At 44.0% G+C, this 15126-nt stretch overlaps 2 protein-coding genes across 2 annotated transcripts in view; one reads left to right on the top strand and one right to left on the bottom strand.

The window, feature by feature from the left end:
- The window catches only part of cacna2d4a (calcium channel, voltage-dependent, alpha 2/delta subunit 4a), a 163108-nt gene that overhangs the window by 90671 nt on the left and 57311 nt on the right, over positions 1-15126 (bottom strand). The window lies entirely within an intron of this gene.
- lrtm2a (leucine-rich repeats and transmembrane domains 2a) overlaps positions 1-15126 on the top strand; it is a 30967-nt gene that overhangs the window by 10341 nt on the left and 5500 nt on the right. Inside the window, exons 2-3 of the mRNA XM_055225607.1 lie at positions 9467-9696; positions 12775-12900. Of these exons, the coding sequence (XP_055081582.1) occupies positions 9467-9696; positions 12775-12900 (356 nt within the window). The remainder of the gene's footprint in view (positions 1-9466; positions 9697-12774; positions 12901-15126) is intronic.

Raw genomic sequence — 15126 nt, 5'->3', positions numbered from 1 at the left:
TAAAATGTAAATTAACTAGAAAAGGGTAATAATTTAGCTAGTTAACCTCTAAAATCCTCATTTTTATAAGCCCAGGCCGTGAAAACACTGTTAAAAAGTTAGCGTCCTTGATCAACATTAGCATTAGCTCAAAGTGCCCCCGTCTAAACGCGCTGACGGTGTTTGCCTCCACCTCTCCGCCCTCCGCCCGCTCCCGTCTCCGCTCCTGCCTTTGTCGCACCTGTCACTCCGGCTAATTAATATCTTCAGTCACAGGAAACAATGTCAGAGCGCAGCGTCGCCTCCCGCAGGCCAAACGAGCCGCTGCGTGTCACTCAGTATAAATTACAGAGGCAGAGATCAGACGGCGGCCCCTCCGGTCAAAATAACGATCTCGTCTTTACGCGGATGTGTTCATAAACGGGGAAGTAGACACGAGACGATAAGTGAATGTACACGACGGCGACGACAACGAGCGCGGGGTTAGCCACAGACGCCGCGGGGGAGACTTTATGTACGTCGAGTTACTTAGAACAGGGTTTTCCACAGAGCAGCAGCTGAACGGAATTAGGTCGTTTTGAATGTGCAACCGGTTACTCCCTGGTTTGAGGGCGAAAACCTACTAACTATGCAACTGTCACTCGTTAGACCTCAAATTAAGAAAATATCAAAAGCAATAAAGAGTTGGTTTTGCTAACTGCTTCAAGCAAACGAAAGTCGAGTCGTGTTTTTCACCTGTAGTTTAAGCTCCAGATGTGATTGTCTGTTGTATTTTCACACGTCACCACTAGAGGCGATCTATGTCACTGCTGCGTCATAGTGAGGTTTGGAGGGACAGAAGAAGAGCAGAGAGCACAGGGGAGGGGCCAGGTGAGAGGAGGCGGGAGGGGGCAGGTGAGAGGAGGCGGGAGGGACCAGGTGAGGGTTGGAGGGAGGGGCCAGGTGAGAGGAGGCGGGGGGGCCAGGTGAGAGGAGGCGGGGGGGGCCAGGTGAGAGGAGGCGGGAAGGGCCAGGTGAGGGTTGGAGGGAGGGGCCAGGTGAGAGGAGGGGCCAGGTGAGAGGAGGCGGGAGGGGCCAGGTGAGGGGAGGAGGCAGGTGAGAGTTGGAGGGAGGGGCCAGGCGAGGGGAGGGGGCAGGTGAGGGTTGGGGGAGGGGCCAGGTGAGTGGAGGAGGCAGGTGAGGGTTGGAGGGAGGGGCCAGGTGAGGGGAGGGGGCAGGTGAGGGTTGGGGGAGGGGCCAGGTGAGTGGAGGAGGCAGGTGAGGGTTGGAGGGAGGGGCCAGGTGAGGGGAGGGGGCAGGTGAGGGTTGCGGGAGGGGCCAGGTAGGAAGTGAGGTACGAGCCAGGTGAGTCGGGGTGAGAGGGGCCAGATAAGTGATGAGGTAAGAGCCAGGTGATGGGAGGGGCCAGGTGAACAGATGAGGGAGGGGCGAACAGGCGTCACATCTGCCCCCTACTGGTAAAAAAACATCAAATAAACTGACAGGAACTTTAAAGAAAAAAATTCTAAAATGTCCAGTTAACTTACAGCTGTATTAACTACGGAGGCACCGATACAATACTGGTATCGAATATCGTCACAGATATAGAAAAATGTACTGCATCGAGTATCGGATCCATGATATCGGTTCAGTCGATATCCTGATCGGGCTTTAATGGATGTAATAAGACGATTTACAGACGTATTTAGGCCTGAACGGCTCATAAACACATTTTAAAGTTCGATATATCGCAAATATCCTAAATACAGATGATAAACGATCATATTGAAACTAATTAACGCCATGGACACGAAACCCACGAGCAGATTTAAACCACAAAAACTACACTCCAGTCGTTAATTTGCATCTGTTATGAATCATAGAAATTCAATGTAAAGTGAATTGGAGCCAGAGTCGACGGAGCAGGAAGTGCGCCCATGATCACTTCCTGTTTGTAACGCGGCGGCCATGTTGGGTAACTTGTCGTTCTCCTTCAGTTTCAGTGATTTTCCAGTTTAAAGGACAGCCTTAAGCCGACGCACAAAACAAAAACACAACAAAAGAGCTGAGATTATTCGTGTAAAAATGTGTCTTACATCATCAGATTCTCTCTAAACGCCAAAGTGAGCGCGGAAAAAAACGAGCCGCGAGCGAAAACTCAAGTCTTTTCTGTTTCTTTGTGGAGCTCGTGTGAATGAATGAAAGATTATTACATAAATACAACCCCCAAGAGCAACTGCAGAATGACAGGGTAAAAATAAACCTGCACACACACTGCTCCTCCTCTGCTCCTCTCAGGGAGGACAGGAGGAGAGGGGGGGGGGGGGGGAGGAGAGAGGAGAGGAGGAGAGAGGTGGAGAGGGGAGGAGAGGGGAGAGGAGGAGGGGAGGAGGAGAGGGGAGAGGAGAGGGGAGGAGAGGAGGAGGAGAGGGGAGGAGAGGGGAGAGGAGGAGAGGCGAGAGAGGAAAGAGGAGAGAGGAAGGAGAGGAGGACAGGGGAGAGGAGGAGAGGCGAGAGAGGAGAGAGGAGGACAGGGGAGAGAGGAGAGGAAGAGGAGAGGAGGAGAGAGGAGGAGGAGAGGAGAGAGGAGAAGAGGAGAAGAGAGATCATCACTGCTCTTTACTCCTCTGCTCCTCTCACGGTGGACAGGAGCAGAGAGGAGGAGAGGAGGACAGAGGGAGAGATCCTCACAGTGATTCTCACTGACATTTTGTGATCAAACACCATCATGTGTTTATTTGAGTTGAGAAAAGTAACTGTAAAAGCGATGTTCCACCTTGTGATGTCATCAAGTGGGAGTTTTCATGTTAACTCCTCCTTTTACCTTTAGTTCAGTCGAGATAAGAGACAACTCCAGGACTGAAATGATCCAAATGATTCTATAAATGAAGGTGTGTGGAGTTTAAAAACACAGTGGAGCACTTCCTGTATCACCACATGATGACATCACAAGGTGGAACAGAGCGTTTGTTATAGTTGCAGCTGAAATCTGCAGGTTTGTGTGTTAAACATGTGAGAATTAAACAAACTCCAGGTCTGTGTGTGACGAGGAAACGACACTAGAACACGGAGCAGCGTCACACGAGACGTTTAAAAATGATAAACTTATAAAACCGAACGTCCTGCTCCGCGCTCACGTCCAGAGTCGCGGTTCCTCCTCAGACGCTCCTCTTTCTCCTCAGACGCTCCTCTTTCTCCTCAGACGCTCCTCTTTCTCCTCAGACGCTCCTCTTTCTCCTCAGACGCTCCTCTTTCTCTTCAGACGCTCCTCTTTCTCCTCAGACGCTCCTCTTTCTCCTCAGACGCTCCTCTTTCTCTTCAGACGCTCCTCTTTCTCCTCAGACGCTCCTCTTTGGTCGGTGCGGTGTTGTCACTCGGGCCTCCTCCTGCCTCTCTGCTGCTTAACATCATTTTCCGCACTTGGTTGCCGTGGTAACAAAGCTTTAGCCTGTCAGAGCTGAAATAAAGTGCCGAGGCGCTGCCGGGACCTTGATACGACGCCGCGTGTGTGTGTGTGTGTGTGTGTGTGCGCGTCTGTGTGTGCGTCTGTGTGCGCGTCTGTGTGTGGTCACGTGTGCACTTCACCGCTCCACCACAAGGGGCAGTGTGTGGACGCAGTGGCTCAAACGCTACTGGACTTAAGTCAACGTTTAAGGTATCTGTGCTTTACTTAAGTATATTTTACAGTGTGTACTTTTACTACAGTACATCTGACACACGGGGAGGGCATCTGACACACACGGGGAGGGCATCTGACACATAATCTACAGAGTTATCAGTTTTTAAGCAAAATAAGAAGTTAGATTCCTCCAAAACGTACCTATCTTTGTCCTTTAAGTCAATTTGAGCCGTTTTAAAGCTGGAGTATGAAACTTTTCTGATGCACGTGCTCGTCTCCATGGAGAAAAGCGGCAGCCAGGTCTGCGGAGAGGCGAGCACGGACCGACGCTGATGACATGAGAGTCTGAGGTCACGCGCCAGATCAAACACCTCGGATAAACGATACGGATAAGAAACATGACCCGGAGTTTGAAACGTGTGAGGGAAAAGAGAGAGAACGAGAAGAACGACAAGCAGAGGTGTTCAGGGAAAGAAAGACAAAAGAAAAGAAAAAAGAAAAGGTATTCGATTTCACGTGAATTTCAGTCCAGGGTCAAATATTAACCTCTCTCTCTCTCTTTTTCTCTCTGTCCTCTCTCTATTTCTCTCCTTCTGTTCTCTCTTCTCCCTCTTTCCTCTTTCTATCTTTTATGTGTCTCGTTCTCGCTCTCCCTCCTCTTTTTCTTTCTCTCATTCACCCTCTCCCTCCTATATCTTTCACCCGCTCATTGCTTTCATCCCTCTGTCTCTCCTCCATCTCCCTCCCTCTCCTCCTCTCCTGTCTCCTTTCTCTCCCTCCCCATCCTTGCTCTCTCTCTCTACTCTCTCCCCCCTGCCCCCCCTCTCCTTTTCTGCTCTCCCCCTCTCCCTCTTGTCCTCTCTCCTCCTCCTCTCCTCCTCCTCTCCTCTCCTCTCCTCTCCTCCTCTCCTCTCCTCCTCCTCTCCTCCTCCTCCTCTCCTCCTCCTCTTCTCCTCTCTCCTCCGTCTTCTTGTATAACCTGATAGTCTCGTTCACTGGAGGCCCCAGACTCCCGGCAGGTCCTCGGGTCCAGTGTCACTCCGGGGCCCCTCAGATAAACTTACCGACAGCTGGGCCCCTGGTTTGTTTATGGGGCGTCGCCGCGGTAACACAGTCCAACACCAGAAGAACAACTGTGACCTCTGAGTCTCGGGTTAGTCCTGGTTTAGTCCTGGTTTAGTCCCGGTTTAGACCTGGTTTAGTCCTGGTTTAGTTCTGGTTTAGTCCTGGTTTAGCCCTGGTTTAGTCCCGGTTTAGTCCTGGTTTAGCCCTGGTTTAGTCCCGGTTTAGTCCTGGTTTAGCCCTGGTTTAGACCTGGTTTAGTCCCGGTTTAGTCCTTGTTTAGTTCTGGTTATATTTCTGGTTTAGTCCCGGTTTAGCCTTTAGTCCTGCCTTATATCTGTCTGAAGGAGGCGCTAACGACACTGACGCTAACGACACTGACGCTAACGACTCTGACGCTAACACACTTATTGTTTAGTTTCAGTTTGTGTAAACTCGGTCTGTTGTGCTGTTCTACGTGTGCACTGTGCCTGAGTCGTACTTAGCGTAGTCTTTCAAGCCCCTGATGAGGGATTTCACACCTGGCTAGCTCCATTGTTCTCTTTGTTCTCTTTGTTCTCTTTGGGTCTGAGGGTGGAGTTACAGGTGGAGGTGATGTCTGAGATCACAGATTTTATTTTACTTTTGCGATGGATCAGACCTGGACGACTGAGCGATTACACAGACAGGCCCATGGGTTGTCGGTGCAATTCCGCTCCCACAGATGAACACTGTTGTTGTGTCCTTGGGCAAGACACTTAACCCCCCTCACCCCAGTGTCTCTGGTGTATGAATGTGTGAAAGTGTAAAAGTTGTATAAAAATGTGACAAAGTACAATTTATTCAAAAACGAGCTTATTTTAAAACCACACTTTGGAACATTCTCCATAGAGACAAATACGTTACGCCAAACTGTGTGAGATTAAAACCAAAGGAACAACACGTGGACGTCCCCTTCAGGCCACATAAGAGTCAGGTTTGTGGAGATGCAAGCCGCTCATAAGAAGATGTTTTTCAGCACAAAAAAAAAACAAAAAACAAACAACTAAATTTGGGGGAAAATGCTTATTTTAATTTATTTTTTGGCTAAAAAGCTGCGTACTATGGCTTTAAATGAGAGAAAACATCTTGAAAAATAGATTTATCTCAAAGATCCAAGTCAAATTCCTCCACAAAGAGACAGAAATAAAAGAAACCGGAAAGAACCAAAAGCAAATTATGAAGTAGAAATACCAGATAAGTCCAAGCACATGTGCTCCTTTACTGACTCCTAGTGGCCGGAGTCAGTATTGCTGCTTTTATCTTACAATAACCCAGAATGATTTTTAAGCATAGGCAGTAGAAGACAAATATTTTAAAGCCACACTTCGGAGCATTCTCCATGGTGATAAATCGGTTACGCCAAACTATGTGAGATTATAGCCTCCTTCAGGTCAAATAAGAGTCAGGTTTGTGGAGATGCGAGCCTGCTCACATGTTTTTCAGTGCAACAAACAAAACCAAGTGGAAAAAACATGCCTATTTTAGTCTATTTTTTGGCCAAAAAGTTGCATACTGTGGCTTTAAATGTTGTGCTAAAACTTCATAACGTACTGATGTTTCCAGAGAGATGTTTCGAGCATAAACAGCAAAAGAAGCAGTGGATAAATAAATAAATGTGATATTACAGAGGGAGCATCATTTACACGTGACTTTAACTTAACAAGAAAATAATGACACTTTCCGGGGCTGCACTTTTGAACCGTTTAAACCGCGTAAAAGCCTCAGCCTCCGCCCGTTAGCTCCGCCCGTCAGCTCCACCTTCTGTCTGCACAGATTTAAACCCGTTATGAAAAATCACATCCGCTCTGCAGCAGAATCCCTGTACGTCCCACCGAGCGGCGACGCACGGGCTGGTCTGAACAACGCCATATGTGTGTGCTGTTCACGCTGTAAACGTCTGCGGAGAGGCAAGCCCGCTGCTTTTTTACAGTGCGACAACGACAGAGACGTACGGAGCGAACGAAACGAGAACGTGGGGCTGTGTAGACTGTGCAGTGAAGTGTGTATCATGCTGTTGGCCGCCGCGTTCTAAACAGGAAGTGATCATGGGCGCACTTTCTGCTCCATCGTCTCTGGTGTTCAGGTCGTGTTCACGTTGTGTTCTGGTCGTGTTCAGGTGGTGTTTTGTCGTGTTCAGGTGGCATTCTGGTCGTGTTCAGGTGGTGTTTTGTGTTTTGTCATGTTCAGGTGGTGTTCAGGCCGTGTTCAGGTTGTGTTTTGTCGTGTTCAGGTTTTGTTCATGTGGTGATCAGGTGGTGTTCAGGTGGTGTTCTGGTCGTGTTCAGGTGGTGTTCTAGTCATGTTCAGGTGGTGTTCTGGTCATGTTCAGGTGGTGTTCAGGTGGTGTTCTGGTCATGTTCAGGTGGTGTTCAGGACGTGTTTTGTCGTGTTCAGGTCATGTTCAGGTTGTGTTCAGGTGGTGTTCAGGTGGTGTTCTGGTCATGTTCAGGTGGTGTTCTGGTCATGTTCAGGTGGTGTTCTGGTCATGTTCAGGTGGTGTTCAGGACGTGTTTTGTCGTGTTCAGGTCATGTTCAGGTTGTGTTCAGGTGGTGTTCAGGTGGTGTTCTAGTCATGTTCAGGTGGTGTTCTGGTCATGTTCAGGTGGTGTTCAGGTGGTGTTCTGGTCATGTTCAGGTGGTGTTCAGGACGTGTTTTGTCGTGTTCAGGTCATGTTCAGGTTGTGTTCAGGTGGTGTTCAGGTGGTGTTCTGGTCATGTTCAGGTGGTGTTCTGGTCATGTTCAGGTGGTGTTCTGGTCATGTTCAGGTGGTGTTCTGGTCATGTTCAGGTGGTGTTCAGGTCATGTTCAGGTGGTGTTCAGGCCGTGTTTTGTCGTGTTCAGGCCGTGTTGAGGCCGTGTTCAGGTGGTGTTCAGGTCGTGTTCAGGTGGTGTTCAGGTCGTGTTCAGGTGGTGTTCAGGTGGTGTTCAGGTGGTGTTCAGGTCGTGTTCAGGTGGTGTTCAGGTCGTGTTCAGGTGGTGTTCAGGTCGTGTTCAGGTGGTGTTCAGGTGGTGTTCAGGTGGTGTTCAGGTCGTCTTCTCGATCGTCTCACCTGATAAAATACTGAATAAATAAAACATAAATCCCTGGGCCACAGAAGATTCTTTCAGTTTCTTTCTCTGCAGATGCTCAGGTTTTACTCAGTCAAAGGAAAATCGGCTTTGGAGAAAAAGAACGAAGTGAAACCAACGGCAAAATATGAAAATAAAAACAGAAGAAACAGAAGGAAACAGGAGGAAATGGAGGGAGACACACATACACACAGAGACAGACACACACACACACACACATTTCTACAGAGGGAGATAAAGTAAATAAGTTGTGAAGATAAGAGTTTGGAAAGAAGAAAACTCAGCCACTGTAACAAGAGAGAGAGAGAGAGAGAGAGAGGAGGATTAGACAAGAGAGGAGAGGAAGAGAGGGAGAGAGAGAGAAGGATTAGACAAGAGAGGAGAAGAAGAGGGGGAGAGGGAGGAAGAGAAGGGGGGATGAACAGGGAGAGGAGAGGGGGGGAGAAGAGAGATAGGGTGAGAGAGAGAGAGAGAGAGAGAGAGAGGAAGCAAGAGGCAGGAGAGGGGGAGAGAAGAGAGATAGAGCGAAGAGAGGCAGGATAGAGAAGGTGAAAGAGGAGGAGGCTGAGAGGGGGCGAAGAGAAGAAGAGGGGAGAGAGGAAAAAGAGAAGAGAGAGGGGGAGTTTGTGTATCTGAGCGGATGGAGGGAAACACAGAGATGGACAGATGGTCGCTCACAAAAATCTGGCAAAGAAAAACAAAACACTGAAAGATTTGATCAGTTAAAAGTAAAGACCGGCCCCAGGAATCGGCAAAGATCCTGAAAAATGAGCTGGACCGGAAATCGACGTCCAAATATCGGTCCCATCGATATCCTGGCTGGACAAATAAAGCGACGTAATCGGACGACAAACTCATCGACTTAAAGAACGGTTTTAGTGGAAAAAAGAACGATCCAGAGGAGAATATTCTGGAAGAGCAGGGCCGGCAGCTGAAATTTGGGGGCCCCGGGGCAAGACGTCTGACATGGGCCCCCCGCTAATACAAATTAATAAGAAGAGCGTCTAATTGTGGGCCCCTAAACCCCGGGATAAACGGCCTCTTTGTCCCCCCCGTCGACTCCCATGTGGATAATTTGTTTTTTGTAGTTTTTTTCTGCACATTTTGACGATTATCTTTGTTGTTGATTATCACGATTATATAAAACGATTATTGTCGACCCTTTTTCTCACAATAAATGATATTATTGTTTATTATGTCGATTCATAACAGCAACTTAAACATTTAGATCAGTTTATTTATTTATTTTTTAAAAGATTTTATGATGTTTTTGTTTTTTGTTTGTTTGTTTTGTTCAGATTCAAATGAAAAGTCGGTTTAGGCCCAGAACTTTTATTATGATTCTCACCGATTTCAGTCTCGTCGTACGTCACGTGAGGTCTCGGGGTAAACGCACCACTGTTTGGCTTTAGTTTTTTTTTTTTATCTGCGTAACCACGGCAACGCATTATTATTATTAAAATCATATTGTTTTCACGATGTGTCAGATGTTCTATCGAAAAAAAAAAACGTGCATCTTTATTCCGAGCTGCTGCTGTTGCTTTTAACCACGGAAATGTCGCTCCTTTCCGGCTGTAATACTCCACAGCGCGGCGTAAAACAGATGTACGCCCGTGGAGAATGTTCCGCAGCGTGGTTTTAAATGTCCCACCCCCCGCACAGCTGTAGCGTCGTTGTAAAAGTCGTAAAACACAGCAGCGTTTCTAAGTATTCTCTTCCTCTCTCTCTCTTTCCAGTCTTCCTCCGTGTGCTGTGTCTGCTGGCCGCCCTGCTCCACGGCGCCTCCCCCTGCCCGCCCCCGTGTCACTGCTCCTCCGATGGTCAGGTGGTGAACTGCGGCGGGCTGGGTCTGTCCTCTCTGCCTCCTCTGCACCTGTTGCCCCCGGGGAGTCGCTCGCTGCTGCTGGCCAACAACAAGCTCTCCGCCCTGGGCACGTCCGCCTTCGCTAACCTCTCCTCTCTGGAGGTCTGGACTCTGTGTGTTTCTGGTTTTTGTTCCGAGTGAAACGTTTCCTCGGTTTGAAGCTGAACGCGGTGTAGATATCTGCCGTTTTCGCCGCGCGCCTTCGCCCACCGAGTTCCCCTGAGGACGTAGTAAAAACTGTAGAAACGCTGCAAGAGATGAGTAAGGAAGGATGGGAAGTTCACAAAAATACCCAAAATATAACGCAAACTTTCTACAGTGCTGCTGGTATTTTAAAGTAAATTTAACCTCCTGAGACCCGAGCTCCTGCACGACTTTATTTGCAAAAAATATTAAGAGCTTGAACACAGACATTTTACATAAAAAAACTAAATGAGAAACAATTGTGTCTCTAGGAACAATGTGTGTCATTTGTGCTGCTGACAGGAGCAGGAAGACGTGTGCCTTTAAATTAAAATAAAATAAAATAAAAAAATAAATTATATATATATATATAAAAATACAATAAAAAAAATTAATAGTACTAAAAAAAATAAATAAATAAAATAAATTAAAAATAAAAAAATAAATACAAAATAAAATAAAAAAATAAAAATAAATTATATATATAAAAATACAATAAAAAAATAAAAAATTAATAGTACTAAAAATAAAAAAAATAAAATAAAATAAAATAAATAAATAAATAAATACAAAATAAAATAAAAATAAAATAAAATAAATAAATCATATATATAAAAATACAATAAAAAAAAATTAATAGTACTAAAAATAAAAAAAATAAAATAAAATAAATTAAAATAAAAAATAAAAAAATAAATACAAAATAAAATAAAATAAAATAAAAAAAATAAATTATATATATAAAAATACAATAAAAAATACAATAAAAAATAGTACTAAAAATAAATAAATATAAAATTAAATTAAAATAAATTCAAATAAAAAATAAATACAAAATAAAATAAAAATAAATTAAAAATAAATAAATATTCTAAACTCTTAGAAATATTCAAAATTGACCATGTTCTTGTTGTTCTTCTAAAAATTTGCACTGTGGCCTAAACAACCCAAAATGTGTTGTCCACAGACAAGGACACCAGGTCTCAGGAGGTTAAAAAACACGAGAATCACAATATCGACGTATGGTTCGATATGTGCAGGGGCGGAGCCAGATATTTATGGTTGGTGCAGATGTGGGCGGGGCCAAGGTGTTCAATGTGGGGGCTCACTTAACATGTCACTACAGAGACTTTTAACGATGTTTGAGTTGTTGTTTTAAACCAGTTTTATCGTATTTATCCCCTGCAGTGATAAAAGTTAATGTGGAATTACCGTATTTTCCAGAGTATAAATCGCATCAGCCAAAAAATGCAAAATAATGAAGACAAAAGTGCGGTTTATAGGAAAATACGGTAGTTTTTTTTATTAGAGTTTCATTTTGAACAACCTTTTTTTGGATGTGTTATGAAAGTGGGGCGTTATATAAAGGAGCATAGGGGAGGCTAGTGCCCCCTCAGGCCCCCTGGACGGCCCCCTGACGCCGCCCCTGGAGCTGTGGGGGTGCAAATTTCTTCATTGAATAATAATAATAATAATAAAAGGCTCTAAATTTGTTTTCTTTTTAAATTTAGAGTGTTTTATAAAAGCTAGCCCACACCCCCCATGTTTGAGTCACTGTTTTAAACCGATTTAAATATATTTATAAAACTTAATGTGGAATCGTTTTCAATTTTAGTCTCATGTTAAACTCTCTCATTTGCACATTTTATCCAATCCACTTTATTTAAACGGCACATTTCACAAACAAACAGTTTCCAAAGTGCTGCACAAAAACATTATAAATAAAAACAACTAATTAAGTAAATCAACATTTAGACTAGAATCAAATGGCAAAATTAAAATAATAAATGTGTGTATAAAAGCAATTAACAATTACCAATAAAATCAAATAAAACAAGCAAATAAAATCAATAGGAACAAATCAATAAAAGACGACAGAGCCACAGAGTAAAAGTGGGTCTTAAAACGAGACTTAAAACTCTCCATTTTAGTTGAGATTGTACGTGTGCTGTGAAAATGGTGCCTCGAGCCCCCCCCCCCCCCCGGCTCCGCCCCTCCTGGCACCGCCCCTCCTGGCACCGCCCCTCCTGGCACCGCCCCTCCTGACACCGCCCCTGAATATATGAAAACTGGGGCTCCATATTTATTACTTCTTCTTTGCAGTAGTGGGACGATTTTAGTTATTTTCATGTAAAGAATAAATATATATATCGGTTTATTCTGCCATTATCTGCTGCAGCTCAGACTTTTAACGACACTTGTCTATTTAAAAAACGTTTACTGGGATTATCTTTGTTCAATATTATCGCTTATCGGTGCATTTCTCTGTTGCGATATATCTTCAAAACATGAAAAACAGTAGTGAACCACAGGGGCCCGAGAGTTTTAAGATGTCCAAAGTTGAGCCTTCATCCTATTCATTTATATTAGAGAGGGGCCCACGCCAGGCTCTTTGCCCCTGGCCCCCCAAATTTCTGTGGACGGGCCTGGGTCCAAACACATTCCTCTTTTACCTTAAACATCCCAAGCATCGTAATTGTTCACCACGATGAGTTAATAACCACGTTTCACAACTTTCGATTTCGGCCGTGACGGTAAAGCTAACGGCGACTAGCAAGCTAACACACTTCCTGATCGCCGTACAGTAAAACGCTTTATTATTTTAAACCCAAGAGCTGCTCATACCAAATATCAGAACAAATGTGAGCCATAAAATGTTTAAATCAGACGAGGGGAGTGTTGTGACGAAACTAAAACGTCAAACTCCATTTCGATACTGAGGAAAAGACTCGATACTGTGCATAAATATAGTATCGATACCTGCAAACAGTGAGCATCTAGTGTCGATACTAGTTTGAGCGTCTGATTTTCGATCTACTCTATGAAAAAAATAAATAAAAATGCATGAAGTAGAACGTGTCAGAACAGTTTTCATTATCTCGCAAATATATAAAACGTCTAAAATGGAAAGAACAGACCTGATTTTTAACCAAATGACGCCGTGTAAAAATGATTCTGTGGGTCTGTTTATGACCAAATGTGCGGTGTGGGTTTCAGGAAATGGACCTCTCCAACAACTACCTGGATAATTTGCCGGGGGGATTATTCCGAGACATGTCCAACCTGACGAGACTCACTCTGCATAACAACTCCCTGACGGGCCTCTACAGGGAGCTGTTCCAGGTAAAGACACGAGTACAACACGAGTACAACACGAGTACAACACGAGTACAACACGAGTACAACACGAGTACAACACGAGTACAACACGAGTACAACACGAGCACAACACCACCACGTAACGTACACCGCCACCGCGTAACGTACACCGCCACCGCGTAACGTACACCGCCACCGCTTAACGTACACCGCCAAAAAGAGTCAAAGATGTAACGTACACCACCAAAAAGAGTCAAAGATGTAACGTACACCACCAAAAAGAGTCAAAGATGTAACGTACACCACCAAAAAGAGTCAAAGATGTAACGTACACCACCAAAAAGAGTCAAAGATGTAACTTACACCACCAAAAAGAGTCAAAGATGTAACGTACACCACCAAAGAGTCAAAGATGTAACGTACACCACCAAAAAGAGTCAAAGATGTAACGTACACCACCAAAAAGAGTCAAAGATGTAACGTACACCACCAAAAAGAGTCAAAGATGTAACGTACACCACCAAAGAGTCAAAGATGTAACTTACACCACCAAAAAGAGTCAAAGATGTAACGTACACCACCAAAAAGAGTCAAAGATGTAACGTACACCACCAAAAAGAGTCAAAGATGTAACATACACCACCAAAAAGAGTCAAAGATGTAACGTACACCACCAAAAAGAGTCAAAGATGTAACGTACACCACCAAAGAGTCAAAGATGTAACTTACACCACCAAAAAGAGTCAAAGATGTAACGTACACCACCAAAAAGAGTCAAAGATGTAACGTACACCACCAAAAAGAGTCAAAGATGTAACGTACACCACCAAAGAGTCAAAGATGTAACGTACACCACCAAAGAGTCAAAGATGTAACTTACACCACCAAAGAGTCAAAGATGTAACATACACCACCAAAAAGAGTCAAAGATGTAACGTACACCACCAAAAAGAGTCAAAGATGTAACTTACACCACCAAAAAGAGTCAAAGATGTAACGTACACCACCAAAAAGAGTCAAAGATGTAACGTACACCACCAAAGAGTCAAAGATGTAACTTACACCACCAAAAAGAGTCAAAGATGTAACGTACACCACCAAAAAGAGTCAAAGATGTAACGTACACCACCAAAGAGTCAAAGATGTAACGTACACCACCAAAGAGTCAAATGTTTGGACATGCTCCTCAATCAGTGCTTTTTAACTTTACTTTTACTACTTTATACAACAAATATATGTAGTAAGATACATGGAATTATGTAGTAAAGGTAAATAACTCGACTGTGTGCGACAGTGGCTCAGTTGGTAGAGCTAAATAGAGCTAAATATTTAGTAAAGTATTTAGTAAAATATAAGTAAAGAGCTGCTACTTTGAAGATTTGAAAACAAAATATAAAAAAATATATTTAGTTTATTTAGTTTTCTTTACTACATAACTCCATATATCTTCATGTTTCTGATGTGTTCTGAGTGTATATTGAACGTATAAAGTAGTAAAATGGTCCAAACCCGTGCCTGGTCGTGTACTTTTACTGCGTTTCTGGCGTTTTCTGCTCCTCGTCGTGCAGCGGTGACGTGTCAAAGCTTTTGGATCGAACGCCCTTTACTCAGAGCCAACGCGAGTCCTGAGCCTCCAAACGCCGCAGTGACATTTGCATATCGTAAAAATAATAATAATAAAACAAAACTATAACACACAAGCACATTTAGATCATTACTTTTACGTTTTGACTATTATTAACTGCGACGTTGATCTTTACATTAGGACAGATCAGAAAACAGAGTAACACGGGCCCTTTAAAAGTACTTATACCTGAAGGATTACAAAACTCCGAGAATCAAACCCCGGACCCTCCTGTTACCGGGCGTGACTTCTGCCCTCAGAGCCACAAAACAATCCCATCACACGTTTAATCTTATGTACAATGTTTATCTTTATGTTTGAGAAGCACAAACACGTTACTGAATCCAATCCAGATTATAAAAGAATAACATTTTTTATAATCTGTGCCTCAAATCCTGTCACATGACCCTGTGTGAGACGTCCACTTTAACTGCACCGTTTAAATGTGCTACGTCACACAAAGTTACATGTGTGAGCTTTAATGCATGTTCTACAACAAAAACACACTGGAGTCGTGTTTGTTTCATTCTCACATGTTTGAGTCGCATTTTATTATTAGTCTGTTACATCTGCAAAGCTCAAAATGTGACGTTCCACCTTGTGATGTCATCAAGTGGGAGTTTTCA

This window comes from Periophthalmus magnuspinnatus, chromosome 12 (genome assembly GCF_009829125.3).
Source record: "Periophthalmus magnuspinnatus isolate fPerMag1 chromosome 12, fPerMag1.2.pri, whole genome shotgun sequence".
Lineage (NCBI taxonomy): Eukaryota > Metazoa > Chordata > Actinopteri > Gobiiformes > Gobiidae > Periophthalmus > Periophthalmus magnuspinnatus.
Note: the sequence above shows the minus strand (reverse complement) of the source record. Positions and strands in the feature narration are given on the sequence as shown.